Source organism: Lipotes vexillifer, unplaced genomic scaffold (assembly GCF_000442215.2).
Source record: "Lipotes vexillifer unplaced genomic scaffold, Lipotes_vexillifer_v1.1 scaffold1071, whole genome shotgun sequence".
NCBI lineage: Eukaryota > Metazoa > Chordata > Mammalia > Artiodactyla > Lipotidae > Lipotes > Lipotes vexillifer.
Window position 1 is genome coordinate 133,358 of NW_006796547.1, and position 17,519 is coordinate 150,876.

The window sequence follows — 17,519 nt, forward strand, 5'->3', positions numbered from 1 at the left end:
TCATGGGGTGTCCTGCAAGGCTGCTTTTCCCTCCTGTCTCTTATGCTATCTGTAAATAGGAAATCCCCAGAAACAGTATGCAAAAAACCTTTTGATTATGAAATTTGTGCTTTTATTTCTAGGAATTGGGTTCACAGTTTTCACAAAATTCTTAAAGCCAGAAACGGTTAACAAACCCTTGAATCAAAATACGCTATTCACCATTCTCTAGAAATGCCCATTTTCCTGCAGCTGATTTCTTGCTATTATTCTTACTCTGTTCCATCTCTGCCAGTTGGAATCTTATCAGTTTTTCGAGGCCCTTCTCAAAGGCTACTTCATCCATGAAACCTTTCCTAATGTGATCTCTTCCTCCCTTAAAATATCTAAATCTTTTTGTTTGTAACTCTTTGGGGGACATTAGTATATTTTCCCTCACTTCTACTATTCTTTATGCTTATTATTCCTCCTTCCAGATTATGAATATCTTGAGCTGGAACTGCTTTCTCATTTTTATAGTCTCTGAAATATTTATCTTGTTTTATTGACTTTAAGGCACTATCAATTGTGTGGTACGTCATTATTTTAGGTACCATTAAGAAAGAAAAAATACTGCCAATTCAACTATCACCATGCTTTCTTATCACATATTTTAAAAGTTCATTCTTATTTAAAGAGCTTATTTAGACTTATTTAGAAAATGAACTTTTTATATCACTACAATGCACACAAACATAACTGAAAGTCATTATAGTATTATTGTAATTTCTTCATACTGAGTCTGACACTTCTGAATCACTTTTTGACTCAGAGTTGATGCCTGTATTTTTCATGCATTTATATTCTCTGGGCCATTTTGAGTGTTAGTGAAGCAGCATTTCTTGAAAGAGAGGGTGACTATTATCTCTGGGAATTTCTTACAGACCACACCACCTATGCTGAAAGTTTTAAAATGGGGACTTTTTTTGATCTTGCCAGTGAGAGGTCAAGAAAGATGTTCAGACAACGACCAGGACTAATATTTCTTCAGAATATTGAAGAAAGCAAATTCAAGCAAATTCTTTTTCTTATCAAATAGTTTATCTCACATTTAGACCCCTGGGTCAGGGAAATTTACCTTATTTCTACCTCAAATGTATGGTCTCCTTTTAAGAGGAGACCATACATTTGTATGGTCTCCTTTTAAGAGGGTTAACAGTGAATAAACATTAAAAAATGTATGGTCTCCTTTTAAGAGGGTTAACAGTGAATAAACATTATGTCATTGCTTATAAATAAAGTAATAGATGGAATGACATGTGCAAGCTTGCATAGTCAATGACAGCATTAGGACTAGAATCCTGTTCGTCTGAAATAAAAATCAGGGATTTTTTGGTTTGTTTTGTTTTTTTCTCATTAAATGGTTCTGCATCTTACTCTGTTATAAGCAATTACAATATACTAAGGGAAGCTTATGGCGGCTTGGATTCTGCTTTGGGAATAAAAAGGGAAATTGAAAATTTCTTTTAGATTAGGTGAATAATTCTTATAAGGATGATGGAAAAAGACATCCAAGAAGAGAACCATGACTGACTCAATCTACCAGGAAGTATTTACCAACTGCTTACCATGTCTCATGGAAGGTGGCAGGCTCTGGGGAAGACTCCAAGAAGTCAGGGTGCCTGTCGTTATGTTGCTCTCAGTCTAATGATGAGGGGATGATATGTTCTTGAACTGGAACACAGTGCTTCTCAAAAGATTGAAGGGAGGGCTTCGCTGGTGGCGCAGTGGTTGAGAGTCCGCCTGCCGATGCGGGGGACGCGGGTTCATGCCCCGGTCCGGGAATATCCCACATGCCGCGGAGCGGCTGGGCCCGTGGGCCATGGCTGCTGGGCCTGCGCGTCCGGAGCCTGTGCTCCGCAGCGGGAGAGGCCACAGCAGTGAGAGGCTCGCGTACAGCAAAAAAAAAAAAAAAAGATTGAAGGCAATGTTTTCTGTGAGCAATGTTAACTGAATTAAGAGAACGTCAATTTGAAAATGGGAATGGGGTGTGTGTGTGTGTGTGTGTGTGTGTGTGTGTGTGTGGTGTGTTGGGAGTCAGTGGGAGGGTGGGATGACAAGGTAAAATGGAGAGGACAACAGTTAAAAAGAATGCTCACAAAATTTTATACCAAAGAGGATATCAGATATAACACCAGAAGAAAAGCAGTAGCCGAAGCGGCATCCCATAATTCTCTGGAAAAAGTAAGTAGAAAAGGGTTGGGAAAAAAAAACAGTAGTTATGGCCTCTACACCAGTGCACAAAGTACAGGTAATATAAAATAGAACTTGAGTTTTTACACAATGAGGAAAATAAAATGTCACATATATAAAGAAACTTGGTAGGATGGGACTCATGCCTGGACCATGGCAGTGAAAAAAGGTGGAATACGTTGTTCCAAAGAAACAGAACTGGGGTCTGATGTGCAACTGGAAAGGAATTGCCAGTCATGTGACACACACCACCTGTTTGTGGGGAATTTGCTTCTGGGATAGAAGCAGCTTCTTTGCTCTGATCTACAGAAAGCCTGCCCTGGCCCTCAGTATTTGTAAAATTCAGAAAGGAAAGGGGGAAGAAAAAGGGCAGGGAGGGAAAGAAGGAAACAAGAAAAGAGACACAAGGAAGTAAGGAGGAGGAATAAAAACAAAAGAAAATGATAGAAGGAAAGTCAGAGTAGTACTTTACATCACGAAGATAGGGTCTTTTATGGGATTTTATAACCTTGAGAGTGGAAACAAGAAAGGAATTATTTAGGTGAGGATAAAGGAGAGGAAAATAAGTAATATCATTGTAAAAATGTGCTAGAGTCTGCCAAAACAGAAAAACTCTATTACAGATCCCAGGACAAGTCATGAAATGGCACAAAGCCAAGTTCCAGAAGTGAGGAGAATGTTGATTTAGTGTAGTCTCATCCTTCATAAGGAAGAGGTTGGCAGAGAATAGATTGCAACTCTGGATCTAATTTTGACCAAGGAAGATGAAATTGACTAGTGGAATGGGAGTGAAGAAAATCTTGAAAGACAGTAACTGGTGATTTGGTTCTCCCTGACAGCCAAGGAGATAAAGTGAGATGTGTGTCCAGGATTATGGGAAAATTGACTTCAAATAGATAAAAGATATGATTTTCATAGCCTGAGATTCTATGGAGGAAAAGGCTCAAGGAAGATGTCCTTCTGTTAAGAATGAAACTCAGTCAGTGCAAATCCTTTGGAGTCCAATGAAGAGGAGTAGATGCAATGACTACAGGGACCTCTCCAGCGAACTCAGATTTAGAGACGCCAGGCTGAGAGTAGGCATAACTAAGAGAGTAGTCCACATATTTTGACACTTTCAAAAGCATAAACCATATGGCAAAAACTGAGGAATTCGATTACAAAACAATTAAAGATTTATGTTTTATAAATGGACAAAGTTAATAGGCAGATGGCAGAATGAAGAAAATATTTGTCTAAAACTGACAAGGTTGTAATATAATCCTAAAATATACATGGAACTCCTGCAAATTAGCAGGAAAAGGACAGCAACCCAATAGAAAAAAAGGGTACAAATAATATCAATAGGCAATGTACAGAATAGAAAAAACTAATATGGATATGGAAATTTGATCAAAACCCTTATTAATCCAATGCAAATTAAACCAACGATGAGATCAGTTTATATCTATAAAAACAGCAAAAATTAGAAACCTAGACAATTACTAATGTTGTCAGGAATGTGGAAATGTAGAAACTTGCGCTGCTGCAAGACTAGTTTCACCACTTCTGGAAAGCAATCTGGCAAAACTTGGTTACATTAAATAGATTCATACCCTATAGCCCAGCAATTCCTCCCCTAAGAAATGTAAAACAAATTCTTTACAAGTCCAGCAGGGGACTAATAGGAGGATGTTCTTTGCAGCGTTACTTGTAGTGGTATGGAGTTGGGGGCAATGTGGGTGTTCATCAATGGAGGAGTGGATAGATGCAACATCGTGAGTGGAGAGTGCACACAGTGGAATAGCAGGCAACAAAGTGAAGCAACAAATTAAATATTAGCATCTGGCAATGTGGATGGAGATGAAAAACAGTGCTCAGTGAAAAAAGTAAGACACAGAATGAGACATGTAACAGTAGCTTTGGAGTACATTTAAAAATAAATGCCTACAAAATGATAACTATTTTCTGAAGACATTTAAACAGATATATACACACTAGAAAACTGCCTATTTTGGGGGGTGGAGGGAGTGAAGATACAGGGTATAAAGATAGAATAAAGCAATAAATAAAGACATAAAACAAGAGAGCCTTTCCTTGCAGGGACCAATGATGGTGTCTCGTGAACTGAGGATTATGATTAATTCCATCCACTGAGGAACAAAAACTTCAAAACAAAACATAGCAAAACACAAACACAAATATATCAGCACTTGGACCATGAACAGAATGGCAACTGGAAGCGGAAAGGCAGGAATGAAGAAAATCTTGCAAAAATACTGACAGCGAAATGGGCTTGTCACTCCAAATAAGAAGTACAAAGAACAGAGAAGTCTGATGCTCAGAGCACATGGGTGCCATTTACAGTTGGAAGGGAGAAAGTAACATTTTTGGAGGCACTGATTTAGATGTTTGAAATACTTTATCTCATTTAGTCCTTATAACCACATTGCGGTAGATACTGCCTCAGCTAAGACTTTTTTGGTTGCAAGAAACAGAAACCCATCTGTATTAGTTTTGAGGGGGAACAAAAAAGGAGCTTATTATGAGGATGCAAGGTTATCTCATAAAACCCAAGAGCAAGAATGCAGGTGGGCCTCCAAGGCTGAGTAAAACCAGGGCAGTCATTATCTTGGGCTCTTTCTTTAGAGACATGGTGTTTTATCTCTGCTTCCCTCTCCTCTGACTTCAACCTATTCTCCCTGCTAACTTTCTTTGTATCTTCAGGTACATGGCAGAAGACAATTGCTCCATAGGTTGGGTGTCTGCCTGTTCCAGCCCTGAACTGACTATACCCACTGCATACCAATTCCAAACTCCTGTGAAAGAGGACTTAATCCATCTAGCTTTGCTGCACTGATTGTGCTGATGGTGGAGGGTGGTGTCCCATGGCACTTACTAACTTCATTGCCAGGTTCACCCTTATGGGAGGAGAAAAGGGTTCTTAGGGAATGGGCTGTGTGCATAGCAGATACTATCTAAAATCTCTACCACAACTGATAGGACTGTGCAGTATCTGCCAAATGAATGAATGACTGAATGACAGGAGACTCAGGTTTCTCCAACTTCAAAGTGCATGCTCTTTCTAATACATCATGTAGCCTTCAAATGTTTGCATGTGAGATAACTGTTTCCATTACCTCAGTAAAAGAGAATGGTCTTGTATAAGGTCATACCCAGGAAACAGATGGCACATTCAAATCACAATAATTTGAGGAAGTTTAATAAAGATTTATTTGCAAAGGTGTGGGCATGGTGTAGGGATATCACAAGGGCAGTGGGCAGTTCCCAGAATCTAGTATTAGAGAGGCTGAGCCTGAAGAGGTAACGGGAGATGGTGGTTCAAACTTAGAAACAGAGAGCTACGTAGAGAGGGTCACATGGCAGGAGTGAGATCTTAGCAAGGGGACTCAAGTGAGTCCACGACCCTCACAGGGAAACAGAGGATTAAATACCCAACCTCACACTCCTACTTCCCTCTGATATTCTGCCTATGCTACTCACTGGCTGAACCCAATAGAAAGCCAGGGAAGTAAGGGAATCTGTTGATGTGGTCCATACAGGTTAGCCTCAAAGCCCAGAGCTGGGTGAAGAAGATAAGGAATTAAACAGAAGAAACAGCTATCTAGATCGTTAGACTGGAAAATAAAAATAAACACGTGTAATCAGGTTTGAAACCCAAAAATGAGATTTTTAAGGGTGTTCCTAGAGGCTCTAGATATGTTTAATTTTCATGTCCTGGGTAAGCCATATATATTAAACTGATTACTTCAGCTGAAGTCACTAATTATGGTGCCTCAGGGGCTTCCTTGGAGGTCCAGGACTCTGGACACTCCCTCTCCACTCCTATCAGAACAGCTCTGCTTTTATTTGGTTAATACAACAGGATTCTGCTTAAGATTTCATTGAGGAAACAGAGCTATAGCACCACCTATAGTCAGGCAATGTGCTAAGGACTCGAACCACAGACTAGTGGGGAAGACAGAAAAGTAAGTAACAGTACAGTGTTAGGAAAACGCACAGGTGATGAAGGGTTAAAGAAAGTCCAGTGAACCCAGAAGGGGCGAGGGATCAAGGAAGGCTTCCCGGAGTCGGTAACTGGAAAGGGAGGCAAGGAAGCTCAGAGGACACTGCCGTTGTCTAAAGAGGGAAGAGGAGCCCAACATTATGCAATTCGCTGAAAGGGGGGGCTATCACCTGGAAAGAACTAGGATACAGATCCGCGTACAAGGCTCGGAGCTAGGGTGACTGCACGTGACGGGCAAAGATCTTCGCTCAGTCCAGCCTCCAGCCCTGCTCCGCCCCCATCCCATCCCACCCCACCGACCGCCAAAGGGGCGCGGCATTTCAACAACTGCACTCGGCTGGGGGGACATCCCAAGCCCGAGGTCCGCATCACCAGCTGGGGCGGATGTCTGCAGAGTCTCCCAGAATAGCTGGTGTCTCCCAGACTGGTCTGGTTAGGGCTCTCTTGCCCGGGAGGGGTAGCCAATGACAAGGCGCTCATTGGTTGCCATAGAGGCGATCCGAGAGGCTGGGGAAGGCTGATTGGCCTTAGGTTCTTAGCGCGGACCACGCCCACCTCCTCTGCCAGCTGCAATCAGGTCAGGGCCCCGAGGCCTCTTGGGTAGTTTAGTGGTGCAGCGCCAAACCGGGCTGGTTAACATGGCGCCGGATTTAGATGGGAGGAGCGCAGAGCCGGGCCACAGCTGAGGTCGGGCTGAGTTGGGACTCTCGGTAGAATTCCTGGGTTTTCTTCCCACATTTTCGGCCCTTCGGCCGGGCTGTGGTAACCCTAGAGCCTGGTCGCGCGGTCTGGTGACCAGTGACTTTGCATCGGGAGATGACGCGCATTTCAGGATGGCTTCTAGTTAATGCATTTACAGGAGTTTTCGCTGTCCCTGTGGGCTCTTCTTGTGCCCCCAGGGACCAAGGCAGAGGCTGCAAGGGATACAGGGCCAGGGCGGTGTATCTCTAGCGCTACAGCCCCACCATGCGTCGGTTCCCGTCTGGCGCCTGTGGCTCCTGGGAGCCGGACCTTGAACCAGAAAGTGTTAGGCCTTGAGAAGACAGTTCTAGGTCACTCAGCCTGGTTTTCCAGCATTCATGGCCATACTTGCCCTTCTCCATCCACGTTGAACGCAATATTTTTATGATGAATCACGCAGTTCCTCTTGCTTGGAATTACTAGTCCCTGCCAACGCCGCACCCCGCCCCATTTTCTACCTTTTAATTCACTATTCTTTAAGGCTTAGATCTAGTATCACCTCAGTATAAAGCCTGCCCGTTCTTCAGGATAGTTATTCTATTACCTCTTAAGGAGTGCAGGCTCAGGAAGTGGTGCCCAGTTAGTACTGCGGCTATGCCATTTGAAATGCGCTGTGATTTTGAGCAAATTACTTAACCTCCTTGAGCCTCATGCTTAATAGTTGTGAATGCTGTTATTATCTGTCATCCCAATGTACTTTGTACATTGTACTCTGTTATTATCTGTCATCCCAGTATACTTTGTATAGGCTCGTTATTAAGTTTGCCCATTGTATTACCATTATTTGTTCTTATCTGCCCTGTTAGAGCTCAAAAGCTGGAACTGTGTTTTGTTTATAGCATCAGCGTAAACAGTGCTGGGAAAATGTTACATTATTTCTCAGAAAACTTTGTAAAAAGCACCCTTTCCTCTCTTTTCGCTTTTTTCCTTTCTTCTTTTTTTTTCTTTCCTTCACTTTTCCTTTTTACTCTTTAAAGGCTCCTTGAGACAGGAATTTTCAAACTTGGAGAAGGAGCTGAGATCCTGAGGCAAGAATAAGCACTTCTTTGTTCTCCATGGTGACCAGGAAAGCCTTAACATTTCCCTTTCCCTTGACTACACTTAGGTAGGGCAAGTTTCTTCTTGACTGTTGTCTCCTGATCTCTTTTTTCTCAGCGCATTTACTTTAGAAACTTGCAATTACAAATTCTTTCTCTGCCCCTTTGAAATGTATAGAAATCTCCCTAAAAGCCCCTTGCCAGTTTTAAGACCCAGGGAATGTTTTCTCAAGAGCCATCCCTTTGAAGTGTAATTCTCAAGGAAGATAGCACCCCTGTTTCCTAGTCTCTGTGGGAGGGCAGGAGCCCAACTTTACTGGGTGTCTTGCTCCAAACTGTAAAATACAGCATATAAACTTACTTTTCCTTTGGGTAAGAGCAATTACCACCCACAGGTGGCCTAAGATCTCCCTACTGCAGCTCTTAAAAACTCTCCAGGGCTTCCCTGGTGGCGCAGTGGTTGAGAGTCCGCCTGTTGATGCAGGGGACATGGGTTCATGCCCCAGTCTGGGAAGATCCCACATGCCGTGGAGCGGCTAGGCCCGTGAGCCATGGCTGCTGAGCCTGCGCGTCCGGAGCCTGTTGCTTCGCAAGGGAGAGGCCACAACAGTGAGAGGCCCGCGTACCGCAAAAAAAAAAACCAAAAAACTCTCCAGCCACTTGTTTCAGCAGAGTTGAATTCAGTCTCCTACCTCTTGCAGTAGCCTTAAATAAAATCTTTCTTGCCTGCTTAACTTTGCCTTGGTGTAGTCTTTCTTTGATAATGTAAATGTTTAGGTTCTGTGCTTATTGTTTCTTCTTGATTACAGTGTTGTCTCATTTCTTACTTCTTGCTGTCTGAGAAGTGCTTCTCACATGTCCTCTTATCTAGAGATTCACCAATTTGGACTGAAAAGAGTAGAGCTTTGTGGAGTGAAGCTACTGCTTCAATTCACTGCAGGGTAGTTAGTATGTGATGTGCAGGATGTGGAAAGGGCAGTACATCTATGTGAGGGCATCCCAAGTGAGGTGTGTTCATCTTATGGAATTAGCACCAGAAAACAAAGCACAGGCCTATGCCCTTTCCTTTCCTATCTATTATGAAAGGAGCATGAGAAAGATGTAATTTTCAAAAAAAGAGAACAGCTGAGAATATAATGCCCTCTCAAGGGACACTGGCTTTTGTTAAGAAGAGAGGCTAAGCCAGAGAGGAAGGGTTGCAAATAGAAAGCATTCTGCAGTGGTGGAGGTAGTGTGGAGAGGTGTTCCTTAAAGTACGGGGAATTAAGTGGACCCATTTACGATGAGGAGGTAAAGTGGAATAGGACTGAATTAGAATGAAATGAAAGATGGTTGAGAAAAACAGGCAGTAGGGAGAGGGGAGTTAACTAGGAGTATGGGTAACAGGGAAGAAAACTGGTAGCCTAAGAAGCTTGGTAGAAGTACTTATTACTTGGATCTGAAGGGAAATATCAAATAGTCATGTATTTAAGGAAACTAGAGGACTTAGGAAGAAGGGGTTTGACACCTGGCCTCTCCCCCTTGCCCTTCCCCAACACACACAAGCATAAACACACATTGAATGCAGTGTTGATTATTTAATGCCACCACAAATTCTCCCTCGTGGCCTAGTGGAGGCAAACAAGATGAAGCTCAGGCTGCTGATCCTTAGTTTTTCTTTTTCTTCTTTTCTCTAACTGACTTTTCTTAATGTCATCACTGCTCCCTAATTCCCTTTTTCTTACTTCTTCCTCTACTGTTTCTCATATAGGAGCAGGGCGGATGAGGGCAGATTCAGGAAGTGAGAGTGCAGTGTGAGAAAGAAAAACAGATTAAAATGATAAGTTGAAAGAGAAAAAAGTTTACTCCTAAATGTATATGCAGAACTCAGGCTAGGAAGAGCATGTATAGAAAGAAAATGAAATGGACTTAAGTGTGTTTATAGATCCTGTTGTGATAACTTAGAAGAAAATCACTCAGGAAAGTCTCAAATTCTCCTGAGGAGGGTCCCAGAGAAAACAGTGCTTAAAGTTACATCAGACAGATGAGCATTAGACATCAATAGGATCTTCTGATGCTATTGCAAAGGAAGCTATGAATGCTCTTTCCTGGAGCCTTTCAGCACTGGAGAGTTACCCAATGGTCAGGGTTGGAGGAGGGATCTTCCCCTCCAGGAGTCTTCCCACTAGACAGACTCTGCCTGGGAACAGCTGCTCCTCCCAAAGGCCCTCACCATGGCCCCTTTCATTTCTTTATTTCAAAAACTGTAGATGATGGGGTTGCACATGGGGGTGATGATGGTGTAGAAGAGAGAGAAAGGCTTGTCTTTGTCAGGACCACGTGTGCTGTGTGGTTCATGTAAGAGAACATGGCTGAGGTGTAGAAAAAGATGACCACAGTCAGATGGGAGGCACAAGTAGAGAAGGTCTTCCCCAGACCAGAGGAGGAGGCTGTGCCCAGGATGGAGGCCAGGATGCAGGCATAAGAGATGACAGTGAGCACCATGGGGCTGAGCAGCACCACAATGGCATCGGCAAAGATGACTCTCAGACTAAACCGGGGGTCTCCATAGAGAGAGCAATCACTATGGGGGCCTTGCAGAAGTTTTCTATGTGGTTGTCTCTGCAGAAGGGATTCTGGAATGACATATACTCAAGAAAGATGCCATTGATCAGCCCAAAGAACCAGGCAGTACTCACCAGCGTCACACGGACCTGCTGGCTCATGATCTAGGCACAGCTAAGTGGGTGACAGATAGCAACATAACGGTCATAGACCATGAAAGCCAAGAGGATGCACTCAGCCACACCCACACCAAAAACCAGATACATGTGGGTCAAGCACGAGGCAAAGGAGACAACACAGTTCTTGACCACCAGATGGATCCGCATCAGCATTCCACCAGGTGGAATGGTGGTAGGAACGAAGTAGATATTCAGGTAGGATAGGTGGCCAAGGAACTGCGTGGGGCTGTTGAGCCTGGGATCTGTCCAGGTGATGAAGATGATGAGGCCATTCATGGGCATGGCAAGGCTGTAGAGGGCTAGGAAGAGCACAAAGAGCAATGCCTGTGTGGAAGGGGAGCTCTGCTCGAAGCCCACGAGGATAAACTCTATCACTGTGCTCCTATTCCCTATATCCACAATCTGAGGCCTACTTGAAGAGGGAGGACAGCAAAACACAGACAGGATAGCTGTGTACAGGTTTTATCCACTTGTATAAAAATAGATTAAGGCCAAAAGGGTGAAAGAGATGGGAATTTCAGTAAACTCCATGTGAGTCGGCAGTGTCTCGGGCACTGAAAATACCAGTTCTACTCTAGGCAGGAATAATGGAAACATATTATGAACCAAGAGAGATTCTGTTGTACTTCGTATGAATCAAGTTGGACCTGAAATACTGTATCCAGTTCTGTGATATCTACTTCAAATGATTATATACCAATGGGATTATGTTCAGAGACAAAAAAAGATTGCGAATGATCTAGGAACCACGTGACAAAGAACAGTATGGAGGTTCCTTAAAAAACTACAAATAGAACTACCGTATGACCCAGCAATCCCACTACTGGGCATATACCCTGAGAAAACCATAATTCAAAAGGAGTCATGTACCAAAATGTTCATTGCAGCTCTATTTACAATAGCCCGGAAATGGAAACAACCTAAGTGTCCATGATCGGATGAATGGATAAAGAAGATGTGGCACATATATACAATGGAATATTACTCAGCCATAAAAAGAAACGAAATTGAGCTATTTGTAATGAGGTGGATAGATCTAGAGTCTGTCATACAGAGTGAAGTAAGTCAGAAAGAGAGGGACAAATACTGTATGCTAACACATATATATGGAATTTAAGAAAAAAAAAAGCTTTGTGGCTGAAGTTTGTGCTCTGACTCTTTGAACTGGGCTCCACATCCCAAGCAATGTGTTGATATAAACTGAATTTCATTTTTCTGAACTCCATTTTCACTTCTCATTCCTATTTCATCTCTGGGCCAAAGTAAAGAAACAGAGATATCTATGGAATTATCCTACAGACTCAAGCCTTGGTCAAGCCAATTATAATTGATGTAGTACAAGTTTCCATAACCTTATGTCAGCACTAAGCCTATAGGAAGCCAGACCTTCAGAGAATCATAGTATTAGGAAGAATAACCTTGAAAATCAAACATTTCTGGGATGTCAAGCCTGTGGTCTCCAAACATGTAGGAATTCATAAACAATTTTCAATATTTCAAATGTTCTCATAGAAATCACATAGCTACCTAAGTCTGTGCATGCTAAATAAAACCTTGTTTTTTGGTTTTGACTGACATAGCAACTCAGGGTGGCAATCATGTTTATCTTATGCTAATCAGAAACAAAAATGTCTTTAATTAATAAGAAATAGAAAACAAATAGTTTCTTAATAAATATGGTATGTACCTTACAAGACAGAATCTTTCAAAGCATGAGACCCAAGGAGGAAAAATAGTAACAAGTTACGGTTCCTGATGGTCTCACTGCTATAGTCAACCTGCCCATTTTGAGGATACCTAGGCTTGGAGAGGTGAAATAATTTGCCCAAAGCTACTCTCCTAGGGAACACAGTTCAGCAAAGGTATGTAAACAAATGTTTTTTACTGTGTTAAAATATACATAACATAAAGTTTACCATCTTAACCATTTTTAAGTGTACAGTTGAGTGGTGTTATATATACATTCATTCACATTATTGGGCAGCCATCACCACCATCCAACCCCATAACTTTTTCATCTTGTAAAACTGAAACTCTATACCTATAAACAATAACTCCCCATTCTCCCCTCCCACTCAGCCCTGGCAACCACCATCTACTTTCTGTCTATGATTTTGACAACTCTAATAAGTACTTCAAATAAGTGGAATCATATGGTATTTGTCTTTTTGTTACTGGCTTATTCCATTTAGCATAATGTCCTCAAGGTTCATCCATGTTGCAGTATATGTCAGAACTGCCTTCCTGTTTATGGGTGAAAAATATTCATTAGATATATATACCACATTTTGCTTATCCATTTATTCATCAATGAACATTTGGATTGCTTCCATGTTTTAGCTATTATGAATAATGCTGCTATGAACACGGGTGTACAACTATCTCTTTGAGACCCTGCTTTCAATTCCTTTGGATATATACACGAAAGTGGAATTGCTGGATCATATGGTAATTCTATTTTTAATATTTTGAAGAATGATATTGTTTTCCATAGCAGCTATACCATTTTATATTCCCACTAACAGAGCACAAGGGCTCCAATTTTTCCACATTACTTGTTTTGTTTGTTTGTTTGTTTGTTTTCAGCAGTAGCCATCCTAATGGGTGTGAGGCTGTATCTCATTGCAGTTTTGATTTGCATTTCCCCAATGCTTAGTGATGTTGACCATCTTTTCATATGCTTATTGGTCATTCCTATATCTTCTATGAAGAAATGTCTATTCAAGTCCTTTGCCCATTTTTGAATCAGGCTGTTTGCTTTTTTGTTGTTGAGTTTTAGGAGTTCTCTGTATATTCTGGATATTAATCCTTTATCAGATATATGATTTGAAAATATTTTCTCCCATTCTGTAGGTTGCCTTTTTACTCTGTGGATAGTGGTTTTTGATGTACAAATTTAAAAAATTTTTGTAAGCCCAATTTGTCTATTTTTTCTTTTGTTACATGCCTTTGGTGTCATATCCAATAAATTACCAAGTCCAATGTTGTGAAGCTTTGGTCCTATGTTTTCTTCTGAGAGTTTTATTATTTTAGGTCTTACATCTGGGTCCTTGATCCATTTTGAATTAATTTTTGTATATGGTATTAGGTAAAGGTCCACCTTCATTCTTTTGCATGTAGATATACAGTTTTACCGGCACTATTTGTTTAAAGACTATCCTTTGCAGAGAAAGACAAATACCGTATGCTAACACATATATATATGGAATTTAAGAAAAAAAATGTCATGAAGAACCTAGGGTAAGACAGGAATAAAGACACAGACCTACTAGAGAATGGACTTGAGGATATGGGGAGGGGGAAGGGTAAGATTTGAGAAAGTGAGAGAGTGTCATGGACATATATACATTACCAAACGTAAAATAGATAGCTAGTGGGAAGCAGCCGCATAGCACAGGGAGATCAGCTCATGACCACCTGGAGGGGTGGGATAGGGAGGGTGGGAGGGAGGGAGATGCAAGAGGGAAGAGATATGGGAACATGTGTATATGTATAACTGATTCACTTTGTTATAAAGCAGAAACTAACACACCATTGTAAAGCAATTATACTGCAATAAAGATGTAAAAAAAAACTTTTAAAGGAAACTTTAAAGGAAAGACTTAGGGCAAATCTGAGAGGTCCCTTTAAAAGTCAAGTGGTTTTTCATTTGGGAGAGAGAATTTACTTTTTCTGTGTAACCTCCAATGATTAGAATTGAAACCAGAAAGTATAAAAACCAGAAAAATTATGGATATTTCTAATTATAAATTTTCTTTGTTTTCCTAACTATAAATGTAATGCTTGCTTATTATAGAACATCTGAAAAATACCAAAAAGCAAAAGCAAAAATGAATAAATAACAGGACACAACCAGAGAGAAACCACACCTGTGTTTTAGTTCATGTCTTTTTAGTAGTTTATATTTTAAAAGGTTTTAAGACTAATACAAAACCTGATAGAACCTTCCATAGGAACCTAAGTGAGGGGGAGAAGTATGTCTTCGAGAAGAAAAGCAGCAGAGACCCTGGATACACATGGACCCGAGCTGCTTGCAGCCTCTTTGGAGGCTCCATGAGGGCCAAACCCACTTTGGGGGAGTAATCAATTAAGGGTTCACAGACAAAGGGTTCACTTATGATAGCAGGAAAAGTGAGACATGGCAGCATAGAAGTACCTGAGCTCACCACCTCCCACGAAAACACCAAAATCACAACTAACTGCTGAACAATCATCAACAAAAAAGACTGGAACCTACCAAAGAAGATATTCTACATCCAAAGATAAAGGAGCAGCCACAATGAGAAGGTAGGAGGGGCACATTTGCAAAAAACTCAAATCCCATACCCACTGGGTGGGCAACCCACAAATTGGAAAATAATTATATCTCAGAGGTACTCCCACAGGACTGACAGTTCTGAGCCCTGCATCAGGCTCCCCAGCCTGGTGATCTTGCATTGGGAGGAGAAGCCCCCAGTGCACTTGGTTTGAAGGCCAGTGGGCCTTGATCACAGAAACTCCACAGGACTGGAGGAGACAGAAACTCCACTCTTGGAGGGCACTCACAAGGTCTTGTGTGCACTGGGACCCAGGGGAAAAAGCACTGACTTCATAGGAGTGTGGGCCAGACCTACCTACTGGTCTTGGAGGGACTCCTCGGGAGGCAGGGGGTGGCTGTGGCTCACTGTGGGACAAGGACACTGGTGGCAAAGATACCGGGGAGTACTCAATGTTGTGAGCTCTCCTGGAGGCTACCATTTTGACACCAAGACCTGACCCCACCCAACAGCCTGTAGGCTCCACTGCTGGGATGCCTCAGGCCAAACAGCCAACAGGAACACAGCTCCACCCATCAGCAGACAGGCTGTCTAAATCTTCCTGAGCCCAAATCCACCTCTACCCACACCTTTGACACGGCTCTGCCCACCAGAGGGACAAGACCCAGCTCCACCAACCAGTGGGCACACACCAGTCCCTCCCACCAGGAAGCCTGCATAAGACTCTTAGACCAGCCTCAACCACCAGGGGGCAGACACCAGAAGCAAGAGGAACTACAATCCTGCAGCCTATAGAATGGAAATTGCAGTCACAGAAAGCTAGAGAAAATGAGATAGAAGAGGAATATGTTCCAGACGAAGAAACAAGATAAAACCCCAGAAGAACAACTAAGTGAAATGGAGATAGGCAATCTACCTGAAAAAGAATTCAGAATAATAATAGTAAAGATGATCCAGGATCTTGGAAAGAGAATGGAGGCACAGACCGAGAGGATACAAGAAATGTTTAACAAAGAGACAGAATATATAAAGAGCAAAGAGAGTTGAACAATACAGTAACTTAAATGAAAAATACACTAGAGGGAATCAATAGCAGAATAAATGAGGCAGAAGAACAGTTGGAAGACAGAATGGTGGAAATCACTGCCACAGGACAGAATAAAGAAAAGAGAATAAACAGAAATGATGACAGTTTAAGAAACTTCTGGGAAAACATTAAACACACCACCATTCACAGTATAGGAGTCCCAGAAGGAGAAGAGAGAGAGAAAGAACCTGAGAAAATATTTGAAGAGATAATAGCTGAAAAATTCCCTAACATGGGAAAGGAAATAGTCACCCAAGTCCAGAAAGTGCACAGTCCCATACAAGATAAACCCAAGGAGGAATACATGGAGACACATATTAATTAAAGTGACAAAATTAAAGACAAAGAGAAAATATTAAAAGCAACAAGAGAAAAGCAACAAATAACATACAAGGGAATCCCCATAAGGTTATCAGCCGATTTTTCAGCAAAAACTCTGCAGTCCAGAAGGCAGTGGTACGATATATCTAAAGTGATGAAAGGGAAAACGTACAACAAAGAATACACTACCCAGCAAGGCTCATTCAGATTTGATGGACAGATAAAAAGCTTTACAGACAAGCAAAAGCTAAGAGACTTCAGCACCACCAAATCAGCTTTACACAAAATGCTAAAGGAACTTTGTAGGTGGAAATGAAAGGTCATGACTGAAAACAAGAAAATTATGAATAGGCAAGCTCACCTGTAAAGGCAAACACACAGTAAAGGTATGAAATCATCCACACACAAATATGATATCAAAACAAACAACCGTGAGAAGAGGAGAGTACAAATGCAAGATATTGAAAACGCATTTGAATTAAGTGACCAGGAGAAAACAATCTTGTATATATATAGACTGCTATATCAAAATCTCATGGTAACCACAAACCAAAAATCTACAATAGATACACACACACAAAAGAAAAAGGAATCCAAACACAACAAATCCAAAACAATTAACAATATGGCAATAAGAACATACATAACAATAATTACCTTATATGTAAACGTTCTAAATTCTCCAACCAAAAGAAATAGATTGGATGAATGGATACAAAAACAAGACCTATATATATGCTGTCTAAAAGAGACCCAGTTCAGATCTAGGGACACATACAGACTGAAAGTGGGGGGGATGGAAAAAGATATTCCATACAAACAGAAATCAAATGAAAGCTGAAGTGGCAATTCTCATATCACACAAAATAGACTTTAAAATAAAGACTATTACAAGAGACAAAGAAGGACACTACATAACAATCAAGGAAACAATCTAAGAAGAAGATAAAACAATTGTAAATATCTATGCACCCAACATAGGAGCACCTCAATATATAAGGCAAATGCTAACAGCCACAAAAGGAGAAATCAACAATAACTCAATAATAGGGGAGGAATTTAATACCCCACTTACATCAATGGATAGATCATCCAGTCAGAAAATCAATAAAGAAACACAGGCCTTAAATGACACAC

At 41.4% G+C, this 17,519-nt stretch overlaps 1 protein-coding gene across 1 annotated transcript in view; it reads right to left on the reverse strand.

Moving 5' to 3' along the window:
* Positions 1 to 10,159: 10,159 nt before the first annotated feature.
* LOC103084759 (olfactory receptor 10AD1) overlaps positions 10,160 to 17,519 on the reverse strand; it is a 53,835-nt gene continuing 46,475 nt past the window's right edge. Inside the window, 3 exon segments of the mRNA XM_082931445.1 lie at positions 10,160 to 10,329; positions 10,332 to 10,544; positions 10,547 to 11,127. Coding sequence (XP_082787571.1) covers positions 10,160 to 10,329; positions 10,332 to 10,544; positions 10,547 to 11,127 — 964 coding nt within the window.